We start from the raw sequence: 18,044 nt of genomic DNA, 5'->3' as shown, positions 1-18,044 counted from the left end.
GTCATGCTTTTAATTTGACAACCATATAGACACACACTGAGCGCTCCAACTGTTCTACAGCCACACAACCCTTTTATACATTTCCTTGAAATACTTTTACAAGTACTTAATGTGACAAGCTCAGTTTTTACAATTTGGCCCTCGTCAAAGTTGACCTAACTCATTTTACTGGTTTCAAGCACATCAGTTTCAATAGCTGACTGTTCACTGGGTGCTTCATTTATTTTAATATTATACAGTCACATGAGATCACTTGGGTTGTACATAGCCAACAAACTAAAATGATTTTAATCCACTGATGATTTATATGAATTATTTATGCCTACTATGCTAACCGATGGTTCTAAATGGAAAAAACAAAACAAAACAAAACCAAAAAAACAAACCAATTTTATTATTTAACAAGATATTGTATTAAGATACTGTTTCCATTTGTATTCTTTTGGTCATAAAAGACATGCACAGAGGTCTATCTGAGGTGGAATGTGCAATGAACAAGCAGAGCAGACTTTTAAATTCTTTACATTTATTAAGAATGTAAAAAGAATAGCAGAGAGGATCTCCTTTGAAAACATAATGAAAAATCATAACAGAGGCAGGGTCTAGGTATGGGCGAGTGAAGCACTTACTTCTCAGAATAGGAGTGCTGATCCAGGATCAGCCTGCCAGACCACATAAAAGAGCATGTGAACAGGAAAACTGGAGTATCTGGGAAACAGGGGGAAGGAAACTAGCTCCCCAGTTAGCCACTAAGGTGGCTACTTGAATCAACACTCCTGTTTTGAGAAACCTGACGTAAAGGTGCCAAAGCCATAAAATGAATGTGCACCAAACAGAAAAACTAGAGGCAGATGGAAACAATACGTTTCCTCCTCAGTCTTTCCTCAGAGGTATAGTCTCCTCATTAATGCCCTCCTTAGTGATGACACAGACCCGAAGGGCATCTCCGGTGTAGACGTCTCTCTCTGCGGCTGAGATGAAGACGTCTTTGACCAGCTGAACTGCCTTATCCTTAGTCAGAGGAACATGCTCGACACCCTCCATGTTCTTGAAACCAATCTGTGGAGAGAGAGAGAAGATCGAGTCCTGTATTTGTCTGTGTTCTCAGTAAAAATTTGTTCAGTTGATTTTTTGTTTAGAAAGGACCCAAGCACAAAAAAAATCTTGAGTGAGCGAGCGAGAGAAAAGGGTCCAGAGACCAGATTAGACTCCCTTCCACCCTTACCATCCACCAGGTCACCAGCACCCTGTTTAGAGCTAAGTTCAGGTTTGCCTTTACTTCTTTATACAGAATGGTTTTTTTTCCATATGGCACACCTCAATGCAGGTCTTATAACATAATAACTGGAAGGTCGAGATTCTGAAACCTAATATGTGGCTACGAAGTGGTTTGTCATGACCTGGTGGATGCTGGGAGGCTAAATAAGCTTAAAAATACACACCCAAGATACAAGCATATGAATATAATAATGTTAATATGGAAACATCAGGTTAGTACACGCGCGTTTTAAAAAACCTGGTTATCTAGTAGTGGCTGTAGCATGGCGCTGGCTGATCCTCCGGCCTTGTAGGTGTCTCTCTGGTAGGAACCCACTGGATCAAAGCTGTACACTGCTCCCTTACCTGTATTACAATTACACAATATTACAAACAGAAACAGGCTTTTACATACAGTAACACAGTAAAATCTTAACAGTTTTAAACATAACACAAACTAACAGTATGACATAAGAGTAACATTAAAAATAACACCTCAAGCACCCAGCACTACACTACACATGAATTATTTTATTTTTTGTAGACTGTCACCTCTTTGGGATCATTGTCGGGTTTTTTTGGGGTGTTTTTTTTTTGGGGGGGGGGGGGGGGGGGGGTTGCCCGTTTGTTCTTATTATTTTGTGCATGTTGTCATTAGATTATAGTGGTGGATTAGAGAGAATAATAATAACGTTGTTAAATATGAATACTAAAGTAAGTAAACCTTAAAGTTTTGGTTAAAAAAGTGTGATCAGATCAAAACCTCCCTCCTTCTTTGTCTATCCTGCAAGACATTTTCATTTATCAGTTTAACTGAGAGAGTAAAAACGTATGTAACTGTATCCTGTACCTTTTACAGAGTTCATTAGCACAAATTCAGAGTTCAAAACATGCTGTTAAAATCCAGTTAGCCTGCCAAACAGTGGACTGCTTCAAAAATGCCTTTAGAATAAAAGTATGTTGTTTTCTCTGTGATCTTTCCTGACATTTTTACTGGACTAAAAATTCTGAGTGTTAGACTATGTGCCAGGTAAGTTCACACACAAGTGGATGAAGGCTCCCAAGTTCTTGTTCTTGTAACCCATCTTTCATGGCTATGTATGCTAAGAGAGGTCTGATATCCAACTGACTTGATATCTACAATAATTGTTTTTTTTAATATATAGACACATTACAGTGGAAATGCTCATCATAGCTTGTCCACTCAAGCTTTAGCTCAATTATTTTACAATGTTAATAAAAGTTGTTTAATGAAGTCTCTTGGCAACTTTTAGTTTGTTTCCCAAAGTTGTTATACAAACTAATGTAGTCTCACAAACTTTATTCACTTAAATTTGTCTTCTGCACAAAAATAATCTATAACCATAGCAAGAAAAAAAGATCTGCAGCCCAAACACAGTTTAAAAAAAATGTAGTCATCATAATATCAGCACCCACCCTCTTCATCCAATCCTCCAATGATGTTGTAGACGTAGTAAGGAAAGAATCTTCTGCTGTACAGGATGGTGGACAACATGGCTGCAATGGCTCCGCTGGTCATTGTCTTGTTGTTCGAGTGTTTGTACATCTGAAAGGAGAGAAAGCATTAGAACAGCTGTGTTTTAGCATGACGATGCTGACTGAGAGTCCTGAAGTGGGTGTGGATGATAGCCTGTTATATTATCCATCATGCAATGTGAAGTCTTTCTGCACCACTTCACCTTTAGTCTGGCATCAATTATTTTTGTCAGAGTCAGGCAGTCGCCATGGAAACCACTGCAGCCAAGTACAGTTGTGTCAGTCCTGTAAGAGGAGAACATTCTGATCAATATATTATTTATCTGGTAGCTTTATCCCCAGAAAACAACAGCTCATTTTTGGCACAAAAAAGAAAAAATGTACACACTATTAAAGGCCTCACAGGGCTCTACCCATAATTCATAACCTGTTGTTTCCCAGTGCCTTCACAGAGAGATGACAGTGCACTTACAGCTTATAGCATTTTGGGGAGTCCCGGCTGTGGATTGAGTAGCCTTCACTCAGCCTGGTGTCTGAGGCTACAATGGCAAAGTCTTCTCCGGCAACAGCCAGTACAGTTCTGAGGAAATACACCACAGAGGTCAGCCTGTTCACCTCACAAGAGCGGAAAAAAGTCTGCTGCACCAGGAAACTGCAAATGGCAGCTACAGGCTACTGATCCGAAACTGAAACTGTAGGTTTAACTCATCTCTAACAAAAATCTCTGGCTCACAATATAACTTTTTTTCCACTAAGGTTAGATAAATATATAGGTATACAGTTATATCGCAGACAGGATCAGAAACTTTTCATTAACTCAACAACTGCTTTGTTGACAATTCATTTTCGGAGCGGGTTAGCTTGAGTCCAATGTAATAGGATGTAAACGTTAGCAAAGAAGCAAGCTAACTACACAGGAATTGAAAATAGGCCCTCACCCTCCGTTGTAGGCGTATGGAGAGAACTTGTGCTCTACTGGACCAGTATAATGATAATCTTTCATCTTCCCAGGATCCCCGAAATGCTGAGAAGAAAGCATATTTGAAGGAAAAAGCCGACGGTGCTGAAGCTTCTTTCAGATAAACTCGCTGTATCACTGCAATATGGCAGCCTCTTCTTTTACGGTCGTCACAACCGAGTCTTCAAAGCGCCTCCGTGTGACAGCGCCTCCACAGGCCGCTCGAAGTAAATCACACCACACGTTTAATGCGTTCACTAGCCGAAAAAATATCTCCGAAATTGAAGAAAGAAAGACAAATTGTAATCGAAAGATCAAATTTGCTCCGTTTTTTTTTTTTTTGAAATAAGATACTTCAGAATCTTAAGAGTCTCAATTGACTTGAAGCGCATTTTTTTTTAGCAATTACACAGTTTTAGTTTATTTTAGGCTTGAAATACTGGGGATACTGGCTTCTTGGAACTTTTGTGCATCACTTGCATATTAATGTAAAGAAACAGGAAGAAATTAATAAGAATCTAAAATCAGTTGGAGATTTGACCCATATTAATATACATGGTAATGCCATTAGACAGCTTATAATGTACAAATACTTAGGGGTGCAAATTCAAATTCATTCAATGCACTTACCTGGAACATACATGTGAAAAGCGTATGTGTCAGAGTTCATCAGCAGCTTCATTTTCACTGGAGACTGAGTTTTTGGGGTCTGCTGCAACACTGTGTCAATTTTTTATAGAACTACTACAAAGTTTGTCTTAAATTTATGGCATCAGCAACTGGTTTGGAAATTTACCACTCAAGATCAAATTTTAATTTGATTAAAACGGCAGGAGATAAAAAAAAAATCACAGCAACAACACTCCTCAGTCACCAAGATATTTTTGTCTGCTGTTGAGCAGGCTACCAGGATTTTATCCAACCCCTCACACGTCCTGTTCTCAGAGTTGATGAACTCTGGCAGAAGGAACCGAGTCCCCAGTGTAAGTATAACTGTTGTAAACATTATTTGTTCCACTCTCAATTAAACTGATAAATGAGCAGGTCATGAGTGAATGACAGAGAAGTGTCGAGGTTTTTTAAAGTTAGTTGTTTTTTAATTATCACCTATTCTTAAGTCTGTGTGTGACTTTTTAGTGCAGCAGTTGCCTGATCCAGGATGATTTTCTCTGGGAGAGTTATAAAAAAAAAAAGTTATCCTGTATGGTGCTGTGGCAGGCCACTTTCTCCAACATGGCTCAGTGGCTGAATCAGATTACTTCAGCCTCATCACACTGCTGAACTGCTGTAAGCATGCATCTCAAATTTATAGTTTCTGCACAAAATACCTAAATTAAAATCACACTTAGCGATAAAAGCACACCTGTTGGTACATACTGAAAATTTTATCAGTAATATATGAACTATGGATGTACTTCTCTATAAATAATGCAATGTACACAATATAACCTTACAGTATTAACTAAATTGCCATCTGTCTATGCAGTGGTAAAGCCGTTTGGCTCTGATATTTAAGAGATAAAATAATGCAATGCTGAACTGAGATAGTTTTTTCTGCTCAGCCTGTGAAAAAAATAAATGGAAAGGTAAAGCAGGAGGACACATGACTGACAGGGGTTCCTTTTAACATCATAAAATACTGATAGAAAAAAAGATAAACTGTTCTTTTTTTTAAAAAAAAGCTTTATTTAAAAAAAAACAACAAAAAACACATTTAACTTCAATAACCAAAGCATTATATTCAACAACAAATATCCTGTTAACAACCTGCTTATTGCAGGACAGCAGAAAACTTTTCAAGTTAATTGCAGAAACATCAATTAACCATCGAGGTGATGGACGCTAAATTCAGTGTAATCACAATTCAATGTAATTACGAGTGGTTCCATTTTTCTGAGACTTTGTTTCGTTAATAAAGTCTCACTCCCAAAACTTGAAAACTCCTGCAGCTATGAGGTCTGACAGCCAGTGTCTTTTACATAAGCACCATGTCATTATTCACTTGAATAAGATTTTACTGGCCCGCCTCTGTGAATCACACATTATCAACATACAAACTGTAATTCAAAAGATATAAAAAATAAAAAAAAACACCAAAAAAACAAAGACAAAGACAGAATTTTGAGAGAAAAAAAGATCAGCTGTTTCAGTAGTAAAACGATCAAAAGCACCATTTTTCTTTAACTGAAACAATTTCCCAGCAAACAAGTTATCACTGCAGCAACATAACGAGGCACAAACTGCACGATTGAACGATGAACAGGCGACACTGTTAGTGGTTTGGTCAAAGGATTCAGTGCAGCAAATCTGGATGGATCCGAGTTCCAGTTTAGCTTCTACATTATTTATGTATGTGGAGGTCATTCTCCCGAGCTGCTCTGTTGAAGGTAATCCCTAATGTGGACACATACATAAGTTAATAAAACCGTAATGCACTGATCGTGTTTATTGGTGGGAATTAATTATGATTTAAATTATAGGCCTGTAGCAGAAAAGTCTTAGTCTGTATATTAAAGACACACCAAACAGCAACAGCAGGTTAAACATTCAGTTTGGATTTTTTAATATTTGGAAGGAAGCTTCACTACTGTGTTTGCTTTTTTTTCTTTTTAAATGGATCACAAACTGTGCATTTATCTTTTTCCGTCAAAGCTGTTTGGCCAAACACTTATCTGTCATTTTCCAGTTCCACAGCTTCTAATGGCAGTGCATTTGTCTAGAATGTGATAACAGGATTGTTATGATTAATGGAACCGCTGATCATTTCTGAGCTGACTTGTTCTTTTTGGGTGTTTTAGCTCCTCCTTTCTTCTTGGGCGTGGTGAAATTTTTGTCGCAAACTTCACATATCCAAAGACCTGAGGAGACAGAGAGAATTAATCAAAAACATGAAAAAAACTACACTCAGCTCAAGAAGTGAACTTCCTTTGCAAACCTAAAAATCTGGGATTAAACCTGAAGGTTACTTGGCTAAGCCCCAAATCGTGTTTCGCAGTACAAGCCTCAGGTATTTGTTGGTCTAAAAATCGCCTTTGTAGGTCCATCTACTCACCTGTAGGTATGGAATCCATGCCCACGCAGAAGGTGTGATATCCTCGATCGCACATGTCGCAGAACATCATCTCGTCCTCGTGGTGGGGCTGCTGGCACACGGTGCAGGTCTTACACTCCATGCACTGCCAGCGGTACGTCTGGATCATGCTCACCAGCTCCTCGCTCATATCCAAGCAGGATGGGTGGCCTGAAGTTCACGGACATGTGCAAAGAAGCAGAAGAGCCGGAGAGACACACACGAACCCAGATAAATACATGGCACATGGAAAAGACAGGCAAAATACCGCCCTGATATTTTACTGACCCCAGTAAGGCATTTATCCACCGACATACTAAAGCCCATCATCTAAAACAGTAATATTTGTGACATTAGAACATTTTCAGGTATAATAAATAAGATGCTGAATTTTTCTACCAATGAAACAGCCTTCATCCGAATACCTGCTAATTCAATTGACAGATGACTTTGAACCACACAAGCTAAACTCTCTTACATACAGTATCATAAACAGTACAAATACTTTAAATCATGCTTACACACAGGTATATAAAGTTAGCCAGCTGTTTAACACTTAACTAAAAGTTTCCTTTGACTAAATATGGAGGTGACTTAATACATGTTAACTGCTGATGACTAACTAGACAATTTGTAGCAAAATACAAACAGATGTGATTAAACTGCCCTCTGGAGTTGAGTGTGTGAACTTACCGCTGTTTTCACACTCGGAGCAGTGAATGAGAGCCTCTGGCTTGCCTTTCTTGTTGGCCTCTTTACCCTTCTGGCAAATGCCACATATATCACTGGGAATGACCTTAGGCTGCAAGGGCAGAATAATGCTATAAAAATCACACACGAGCATCCTGCAGTCATGGGTGTAATTAGAAACAAAACTTTCAATATTTGGTGTCAAAGCTGCATTTAAGGTTTTGGTGAACATAGATTTTATTATGTTTCTTATTTAACTATAAATGTGATCTTTAAATAAAAGTGACCCCAGGATGGCCCTAAAATATCATCTGATCAATCAGCTGCAGCACCACACAAAGTTACCCTTTATGATGTTAAAATGTTCAATAAATTTGAAAAACATTTATACACTCTGACTAATGAAAGCTTTGACCCTAACATAACTTCTGTCCTCCCCACGAGTGTGCAAACTCTCTCATGATGACTTATGAATGAGGAAATATGAAGTACCTGACTCATTCCATAGAAAATCAGTGAGTGACTCCCACCTGACCCCCTGAGAATCACCTGATTTTTAATGTAGGAACTTCTAGTAACTTTAGCATATCTAATGACACCATGCAAACTATAAAAATACTGGTGGCTGGCAGTGCTACCCATCAGCCTCCTAGAAGATTTGAGAATCCTATTTGATCTTGTTTTCGAGTGACCGTGTTCACAAAGTTGTATGTCCGTGACCCCAGCCCGCCCACCAGGGTGACAACAATACCCCCAGCCTTTCAGAGTGAGGGGTAAAAACTCCCCGAACTACAGGCTTTGGACATACACAGGAGTGGGTTAAAAGGATTTTAGCCAGTTGTCAAAATGTAAGAAAATATGGGACCTTTCATATGTTGTAACTTGTTTCGATAAAGTTGACCCCAAAATGCACTTTTTAAAGTTTTTCTCCAGTGTACTATTAGACATCAAATCAAGCATCCAGGGTACCAATGCTTGTTTCTGTTACTTTTTACTCTACATCACAGACAGGCTGAAACTGACATCCCATTATATTATAAGCTTTAGATTTTGACCCCTGTAGTGTTATATTGATTGGGTTGCAGTTCTGAAAGGATCTTAAAGGTCGTTTGAATTCCTGTGGATATCTCCTTTACTGAGGAAGCTAAAAGGACTCAAAATAGACGACAGATGGCGGCAAATTTCAACCCATAACAATGTACTTTCTAAGGGCATGTAACTGACAGTTTTCACAGTATGAGGATAAAGTTCACCTGACCTTATTAGATATGCTTAAGTTATTGTATAAATACAAACAAACATCAAACCAGCCAATTCTGGGGAGTCAGGTCTTTTCCTGAACTGACTGATTTTACATGGAACGACCACCCTGTGAATTCACCGTCTAGTTCAAAAGATGGCAGAGAGTAAAGAAACAGAAAGAGCAGGAAAAAAAGTGGCTAGGGGACATTTAAGTCCAGACATCACACAAATGGGCAACCATTTAAAACTTATGAATCTTGATGTAACTGTACAGGAAGCTGAAGAAATAAACATCTGAGGGTAGAGCCACAGCTCTAAAAACAAAAAGTTGAGTAAAAGTCAACTCAGCAAGTATCTAAAGAGGATGAAATTCTTATAAAGATGAACTGAGCTAATGGAAACATCCCATTAATCACATGTAGCCCTTTATTACTATTATTATATTTATTTATCCTTATAAACTCATAGCATTATGTCCAATTACTTCAAATGCCTGAAGATACAGCGTGACATCCATCATTAAAAATATCCCCTGACAGATTAGATTAGACTATACAAAAGGCGTGGCTTACTAATGGTGGAAATCAAAAACTAGAAACAGAGCAGAGAAGAAAACTAAGAGCAAAACAGCAGCAGGAGAAGGAAACGAGAAAAAACTAAGAGTAGTCTCTTGAACTGAGCCCCACTGATTATGTGTTTGGTCTGGCTGGATTACTGATGTCACCAGTAACATTTATACTGCTATTTAAAATGGACTCTTTAAACGTATTTGTTGGTTGTAGATAAGTCATGCCTGCATTTTGCTTAGGCGGGAAATCTGGGTGGAAACTTACGACACAAAAGGAAACCTTTCTTACCCCTACGCCGTAACTTTAATATTAAGTCATCTGCCTGACAGGTAGTTACATTTCCCAGGAGGTCGGGTTACGTCAGGTTACGTAGAAGATTACAGCGTGGAGTTAAGAGGGGTTTCTGGTTACGTCATATGTTACGGTGAAGCATAATTTTTTAACTTTCACACAGCAAAAATGAATAAGAGCAATCATGACACTTAATCTACTTTCGTTTTTTTATTGCATTATAACTGCTGGATTTACTGTTAATACAATCTACTGATTGATTGTTATGTTAATGCAATTAATGCCAATACAAGTGAACCAGCAGGGCGGTGCCTTGATGTGCAGGCACATTTTTAATCCCAATCTCAAAAAAATATATATATTTTTAGCTCAAGAGTTAATTTTTTTTCCTGGTTAAATAACGGTTAATAATAATAATTTACTATCATCCTTATTAACCTGTTGACTCTTGACTGATTGGCTTGCGTCACCTGCATGCGTAAGAAGCCAGAGAAGGGAAGGCATGGGGTTCGACTCGCACTATTAATTATTAGTTTGGTTTGGATTTATAAGCAGTCTTGTTTTTAATGTTAGTTTTATTATTTTTGTTTATTAAATGAGGAGAAATGCTGAATCTAACTATTGTGGGGTTGGTTTGCATTGTTACTCTTTCGTTTGCTTTTGCCGGGGCTCCAGTCTCACTTATTTGTGTTTGTTTGCAACTTTAAAATGCTTAAAATGCAGCAGTGTAGTGCGTCACATATTTTAGGTTCCTCTGAGCCACGTATTTAAGGACTGAAACAACGTGTAAGCTACCGAAAGGCTCTAGAGCCAAAGCTTCAGTAGGATTTTTCTCTTTTACTCACTACACTTACTTTGTTTATATTACGCTAAATATTAAACGTGCAAAACCTGAACAAAAGTCTGCTGTAGAGCCAGGTATTCAACAATCTAATTCCATCTTTGGTGTTCATAATTAGCTTTTATTTGTGAGTTGCTTATAAAACAGCTTTCAAGTGAGGTCACCATTAAGCACTGCATGTCCAGTAGATGGTAGCCAAACCAGAGCGAAGTAACGTTAATCAGCTAGCAGCCTTTCACATGTGGTGACATTTGAAAAACAGTAACAGTCATTTAAAAAAAAAAATCACTCAAACTTTTCATCCACTGGGGGAAAAAAATAAATTCTTCATCACTTAACAGGAAGCAGGCATATTTTTACTTAACAAAATGATAGGTCATACTATATCATATACTTTTATTAGCTGACTACCTCTAGTTGATTCTGGCTACCAACATGCCATGCCACATTTGGACGCTCTTATGCAGAAAGTTGTGATGATAAAAATGTCAATTAAAGCAAACTTTAAAAAAACAAAAACAAACACTGAAAGTCTTAACAGGTCTTACACTATCAAAAGGACCATGCCCACACCACAAAGCTGAGCTGAACTCAACTGGACATACCCAGGTCCATTTTAACATCTGAATAGTCTTATAAAGTTGGATTGGAAAACTACAGACAAATGGAAAGTGCACAATGAGCTGTGGGGAAGCAAAGTGGTGCATTTGCATCAAGTTCAAAGACTTTTAGTTTAAAATGAGGATATTCCACGACTGTGTGTCAGTCTACTTCTAGCTCAGCTCAGCGACAGTGTGAATAAGGTCAGCAAGGCCTCGTCACGCCATGATGACATCACAGGGGCAGGTAATGCCCTTGTCAAAACAGCTGTCTGATACTTATTAACAGTACATCACAGAGTGTATAAACAAAGTATGTTACTTTACCGATACACACTTAAAACAGTAGGGTTAAGTGCCTTCTAGACTTAAGGAGATAAATGTTAAAATTCTTTAGTGTTAACATTAACTACTTTTTAAAAGCAACTACAAACTATATGTGGTTTATATTTTCTATATTAGATTAACAAAATCATTTTATCATTTTTGACCAAAAAGGAAGAAACTAGCAGCCAAAAACATCCACTTACTTGTCTTGGAAGTATTTTTTCTGACAAGTGAGGACAGACAAGAGGTATACTGAAGACGATCAAAAAGCAAAACTTTGTCTTCACCAAAAAAACATAAAATCATCAAAAAAGTGAAAGTGCGGTGAAAGAAACGTGAACTGTTCCTTTAAAAGTTCTTATTGCTCACAGTCTTGTACAAAGAGGAACAAAAAAACGGGGGGAAAAAGCCACGTGGCAATCCTAAAAACAACAACAACAAAAAACCTGAAGATGGGACTCCCAGTGTGTGTTTGTGTGTGTGTTTGTGTGTCTGTGTGGACCAGGCTGTCCCAGCTGAAAAACTGACAAACTGTAGAAGCTGGAGAAAAAAGTGAAGAAAGCTAGGGAGGGGTGGCGGGATGGATGGAGTAAGGGAGTGGTAGTAGTAGAAAGAGGAGGAGGGGGTAGAAAAGTGCTGCTGCTGTTGTTGGAGAAGAGTTCAGGTGGTTTTGTCCTCTACCTTGTACCCTGCGGTGGCTTTCTGGGATGCAGAGTGGCGCTGGCTGCCGTCTTTTCCCGTTGTTGATGTCCTGTCTTTGGCCTTGGACTTGTGGCTCTGTCTCCCCACACCCTCCTGGCTCTCCACATCAGATGTGTTGCCGGAAGAACTGTCCTATAGATTAAAAGAATTAAACAGGTGGAGGATCAGTGAAGGACAAATGATATAGCACTGCTGTGCGAGAGAGCATATCCATGACGAGGTAACTGTGATGGAGGTTAGTGACTTTGACATGAGACCTAGGATCAGTCTCACAGTTGGGCATTTCAGACTTCAGTGTGTTACCAAACTGTAATGTGGATCCATTGCTTCACTTTCCTTGCACTGTTTGTGTTAAAAAGCTTAGAAAGGTTTAACTTCTCCCTTCCCAGTAGGGCTGGACGATTTTGCATAAAATGAGAATCACGATTTTTTGGCTTAGAATTGATATCACGATTCTCTCACGATTTTCTTTTCCAGTATAAATAGTTATTGCACTTATTAACTGCACATCAACTTCGTAACAGTTGAGACTGAACATAAAAACAATAAATAAACATTAAAAACAACAAATGTCTCACGTTTTGTTGTTGCCGCAAAATGTTGTACTGCTTGAAATTCCGTCTCCACCGTTGCTCGACACTGCGTGTATAGAGCAGGTAGTGCAACAATAGAAAAATAGTTGCGGGACGGCACTGTGTAGCGTTTGTCTAGGGTGTTGATCATTTTCCTAAATCCCTCGTTTTGCACAGTGTTGATGGGAGCCATATCTTTGGTCAGGTGATAAGTGATAGCCTCCATAATTTCTTTGAGTTCGACGTGTATAGGGAAGCGCTGTATAAGGTTCCCGTTATAGATGTTTGGGTGGTTGACCGGAATGGATTTTCTCCTGTCACTTTCTCATCATCCCTGACGTGCTCTCCGTTGTTTTTTCCCTGCTAATTTTAGCATCACACGTCACAGCTTCTGTATCACGTGGTATAAGGCTCCGCCCTTGTCATTTGTTGAGCAGGAAGAGTGAGCGCTTGTTTTCATGCAGAGTACGTCCCGGATCAAAATGCGGTACAATCGTCGTCGTCTTTTTTTTTTTATAAAATCGTTGTCATTTGGAAATGAGATCGCACATAAGTATGAATCGAGATCGCGATTTTCTAACGATTAATCGTGCAGCCCTACTTCCCAGCCAATCAAATCACTCTGTGAAAATACCCAACAGAGCGATGTAAAATGAAGAGTGAGTAATCACATACAAACATGAGTAAGAGGCAACTAGATTGGCTCATTTATGACTAATGAAAGCTTGGGTAGTTTGCCTTGTGATTAATCAAAATATTCATGGACAGCAGTGACACCTACAATAGAAGTCACTCTTTGTTTTAGTTAACTTTTTGGTTAAAGTAGCATCCAGTTACTCTACACTTCTGATTTTCTTTTTGTGAATATCTGGTTAAATAGAAAATCTATACAATAAACTAAACCTCTTTCATCGGATTAATATTACTCCCATAACAAATTCATATAGCTGTGCACAAAATACTGTCTTACAGATGAGTTCTTGATCTTCTTGTCATCCTTGCCATCCTCAGCGTCGTCAGAGTCAGGCTCTGAGTCCGGCGCAGGAAGCTCTGGATCCAGTGGAGGTTCGAACAGAGCTGTGTTCAGCGGCAAGTACCGCAGCTCATTGGGAGAGTATCTGTCATACATCAAAATAACAGAGGATCAGGGCGAAACCTTTGATACATTGCACCGAACAGTAATTAGAAGTGAAAGTACTTATTTTAGTGGGTGCCGTACTTTTTGTAATAGTCTTGGAACTGTCCTGGTATAAGAGCCACAGGGTAGGGCCCTGTCCTGGTTAGCTCTGGAGCCAGCACCTTAAACCTGCCCTGGGGCACCTGGATGATCTGGGACAACAAAACACAACACATATAAGAAATTAAAAAAAAAAAAAAAAACCTCAACAACAAAAAAGACAGTTTGTTGTGGCATTCATAAGCCTCTAATCAGCTATAACCACATATACAATTATGTCATTCAATTTTACTTTTTTGACACCTGTGCACCATCTAACAAATTTTGATCTAACCAATGTGAATATATCAATATCACGAGTCATTTTAAACTACATAGTGCCACACACGGATTTTCTCTTTATAGAGAAACATCACAGAGAAAGCAGTAACGATGTTTTAAGAGAAAAACCTGCACCGCTAGGGCATAAAACTGGAGAATTTCCAGTTGAAGTAAGTGAAACAATAGCCTCCAAAGAGGAAGCCAAAAAAAGCTTTGCAAGCCGTTTTTGGTTTTGGGAGACAGACATCCGCTCTGCTTTCTTTTTTTGATAAATGCCTGAAATTTAAATTAAGTCATCTATTGGGCTATTACTAAAACCCTGAAAAAAACAACAACTTCAGTTTGGATTTACATGTGTCTGGAGGTCAAAGTAAGCTCTCCTCTCTTCCATGCGCTCCCTGTTGAAGTTACTGTTGAACTCGGCAGCTTTTTTTGCTGCCTTCTTTATGTACTCAGGGACTTTGCTGGCCTCCACCTTCTGAGGGTTCTGCTGTTGCATTTGCTATGAAAGAATAAAGAATGTTAGAAATATATTTGGAGATGTATGCAGAAGATTTTCATTACACTTTAGATGAAAATAATGTGGCCCTACTTCTACAGGATCTTTTTTTGTTGCTTGTGAACTTACGGAGTACTCTTTTGCTATTCTCTGTCGCTCCCTCTCCTGCAGTATGACAGAATACTCTGAATGTTTAGTGGGATATTCCTTTATCATCAGATCGATCACCTCATCACTCCTCAGAGCTGTCAAACCTGAAGAACAGGAAAGAAAAGGAAAGATGTTACCTTCTAATATCACAACTGGAACAGCGGTCGAGTCTGAGTTTGAAGGACTGGTTTCTACCCAGAGTGCATTGTGTCTCAGTGATGACATTCTGTTCACGAAGGTAGAGCTTCTCTTTGTGGGACAAGTCTCTCCTCTCCATATCTAAAAAGAAACAGAAAAGCACAAACCAACACCACCAGTTAATATCTTAGAGTAACTCTTTACAACAAAAAACAGGTAAACACAAAAAAATCTCACTTCTTACCAGGATACTTCCTCTTGAACGATGTGACTCCCAGATACTCGCTGACCTGCTCCTGCAGCATATAGTACTCTCCTGTATCGTCTGGTGGCCATTTGTATTCCGTCAGGTTTTCTGCTGGGAAATACGTCGGACTGGAAAGGAAGGTTGGAGGGACAACAGAGTTTGATGATTGGACAAGATTTTGTAAGATTAATCTTTGCTGATATAGACAAAAAATCGCCATTGGAAGAACTAAATAGACATCAATACTGACAGTTACAGCTTTTAGGGTTTATCATATACAAGTATATTTTGGGGATATATATTAAAATAAAAAGAATGTGACATATGGTAACAACAAATTTTCTGTCCTACTTGGTTGTCAAGAATGCTTGAAAATTATACCAGTGGATGTTTCTTGCCGAATGCCAAACCAGCTTACCCAAGATCTTGACTTGAGGTATCACAGCTTCGAGAGCTGTCCCCTGAACCCATTCTCCTTCTCTTGGGAGGTTGGCTGCCATCATTGGACACTTCTTCTATGACATCCTCCTTCAGAGGAAAAGAAAAATCAGAATTAATTTTTAACATTACATAATGTGATGTTTGAAAACTCCAGAGCATGAAGTATATCCACAAAGCTTTTAGGAGCTTTCTGATTTTGTATTGGACACTTTTATGACACAGAAATGAATAGAGCCCAAATTCATTTTTGCTTGGTAAACCTGAACCCTAGGACTCATAATTGCAGGATTCATCTTCCTGTTGCTACAACAAATTTTAACATGTGATTCTCCAAGTGGGGGGCCCATCTGACCCACTTGGTTCCTGAAAGAGTTTCCATTCTATCATCGCTTAAGACCAATTTGCCTTGAGAGACCCCACTAGAGGCCCCCAGGATCACTTGGTTGACACCATGTTAATGTGACAATTAATGGAGGGACTACGACACCTCCTAGATGAGTTGTTTCATATTCTAAGATAAGACCCAGGATGTGCTGGAAAGATTACTTCTCTCAGCTGGCCTGGTAACAGCTTAGTATCCCACCAAGAAAAGATAGAAGAGGGGGCCAGGGAGAGAGAGGTCTGGGCATCTCTGCTCAGTCTGCTGTATCCACAAATCAGGCCCACTTACTGGCTGAGCAGTGCATACTTTTACTATAAATGAATCAGTGTATTTAAACTGAGTGTGATTTTCTGTATATGCTCCACAGGCATGAGATAAAAATCACACACAGTGCACACTACTGCTATTTTAGACATGATAGTATTTCCCGGCCTGATGAAAACTTTTTAAACAACTGCAAAAGTTAACATTCAGAGATTTAGCCAGTTTAATACAGAGGGTTCATTTTGAAACACACTAAAAAATGATTTCAGATAAGGATATTTCCCCTCTTACATCAACACGAAGCTTTATTCAATATTATTGACGGTTAGATTATAGAGTTAGATTATAATTACTTTTTATGCTAAATACAGACCAAAACATGTATGAGTTTACACGCCAGAACTGGCTGACAGAAGGAGCACAAATTGTCAAATCACTTATAATATTACGACATTAAACGTCGCGTTTTTACTTAGATCATTCAAAACGTACACAGACCAGATCACTGCAGATACATAAAACGAGGAAATTCAAACCGAACGAGCTAACTAACCAATTACTACACAGCTGAAAACAAAGGAGGGACGCTAATGTGGCTACTGATCATCAATCATGGACTAAAGTGTCCCATAAATGGCCAGTTAGCTATTAGCTCAGGCTATAGCCGTACAGAGCCGAGGGAACTGAGCTAACAGTGACTCGTGTTTTTATTATTAGTATTATTAATATTGTTATGGCGTACAAATGTCACCTTTATGGATTGTGCTCCGGGGGTAGCGGGGTTGCTATCGCAGGGCGGCCTGACGGGGAGCACAGCAGCCATATTTTTTGCTAAATGATTTCTGCAGCTAGGCTAGCATACTAGCTCATTACTTCTTCGTTGGTGAAGTTTCGCGGCTGTTGGCGAGCGTTGAAACATGGCCGACACCTGCTGGACTGGACGCGTGACTTCAGGACAGGACTGGGACTGTGTGGTATAATCTCGATTTATCTTAATTATTATAGACAGTTAAAGTGAATTCATGGTCGTTACAGTCTGCATAAATTAAAACTACGTTTGATGAGAAGTTTGAACAAGTTTGAGTTATATTAACCCTTACATGCTGTTCACGTGTCATGCTTTGACAACGTGGTTTAGGCCAGTTTTGACATAGGCCAAGAATTCTCTCATAAAAAGTACCTACAACGAATTTTGATCCACACAGTAGCGGGGTTTGATATGGGCGGTTGCCCAGGGCAACATCGTGATGGGGGCGTGATAATACATACTTATAATTTGCACCGATGTTTTTTCGAAATTCTATGCGCGAAAAGTGGACAAACATTTCTTATCTATGATTTAATTCGTTATTATTAAATCCAAGGGCGTAGATTTGGCATGGACGGAAGGGACATGTCCCCACCAATATTCAGCGATTATTGAATTGTCCTCACCAATAATTTGATCTATTCCAGTAAAGAAAATCAAACCCGATAGAAAGAAGAAAAAAAAAAACGATCTGTCAACGTCTCATTCACCCAGCGGTGCAGAAAGAGTTAAATTACGTCCTCTACTGGAGTCCTACCTCATGTGACAAATATGGCCAATGTGATTGGCTGTGCCTTTCAGGGAGCTCTGCTTAGTTTTAGCAGCGGCAAGCCTGCGCTGCCAGGAGGAGAGGATGATGGCAGCAAAAAGGAAGAATCTGGATATAAGTATTTTTCAAAGAAACCTGCAAGTCACTTAAATCCAAATGAACTCATAAAATGTGTCCGTCATAATAACGTTACAGGCTATGCTAGGCTTTGGCCCACATCAGTCTAAAATTGT

General features: G+C 39.0%; 2 protein-coding genes across 2 annotated transcripts; both read right to left on the bottom strand.

The window, feature by feature from the left end:
• Nucleotides 1-506: 506 nt before the first annotated feature.
• Nucleotides 507-3,878, bottom strand: psmb1 (proteasome 20S subunit beta 1). Its single transcript, XM_040011877.1, has 6 exons — nucleotides 3,693-3,878; nucleotides 3,227-3,334; nucleotides 2,958-3,039; nucleotides 2,695-2,824; nucleotides 1,517-1,623; nucleotides 507-1,059 (listed from the first exon to the last, which is right to left on the bottom strand). The coding sequence occupies exons 1-6, from the start codon at nucleotides 3,791-3,793 to the stop codon at nucleotides 874-876; spliced, it is 714 nt and encodes a 237-aa protein (XP_039867811.1). The 5' UTR covers nucleotides 3,794-3,878; the 3' UTR covers nucleotides 507-873.
• Nucleotides 3,879-4,112: 234 nt separating this feature from the next.
• On the bottom strand, nucleotides 4,113-17,155 carry phf10 (PHD finger protein 10). The gene is made up of 12 exons (XM_040011869.1): nucleotides 16,986-17,155; nucleotides 15,566-15,675; nucleotides 15,145-15,275; nucleotides 14,958-15,041; nucleotides 14,742-14,866; nucleotides 14,466-14,615; nucleotides 13,835-13,944; nucleotides 13,586-13,733; nucleotides 12,023-12,175; nucleotides 7,476-7,584; nucleotides 6,765-6,953; nucleotides 4,113-6,570 (listed from the first exon to the last, which is right to left on the bottom strand). Exons 1-12 carry the CDS (start codon nucleotides 17,055-17,057, stop codon nucleotides 6,473-6,475), a joined length of 1,479 nt encoding a protein of 492 aa, XP_039867803.1. The 5' UTR covers nucleotides 17,058-17,155; the 3' UTR covers nucleotides 4,113-6,472.
• Nucleotides 17,156-18,044: the final 889 nt, after the last annotated feature.

The sequence above is a fragment of the Simochromis diagramma genome, unplaced genomic scaffold (genome assembly GCF_900408965.1).
Source record: "Simochromis diagramma unplaced genomic scaffold, fSimDia1.1 OVJJ01000603.1, whole genome shotgun sequence".
NCBI lineage: Eukaryota > Metazoa > Chordata > Actinopteri > Cichliformes > Cichlidae > Simochromis > Simochromis diagramma.
Note: the sequence above shows the minus strand (reverse complement) of the source record. Positions and strands in the feature narration are given on the sequence as shown.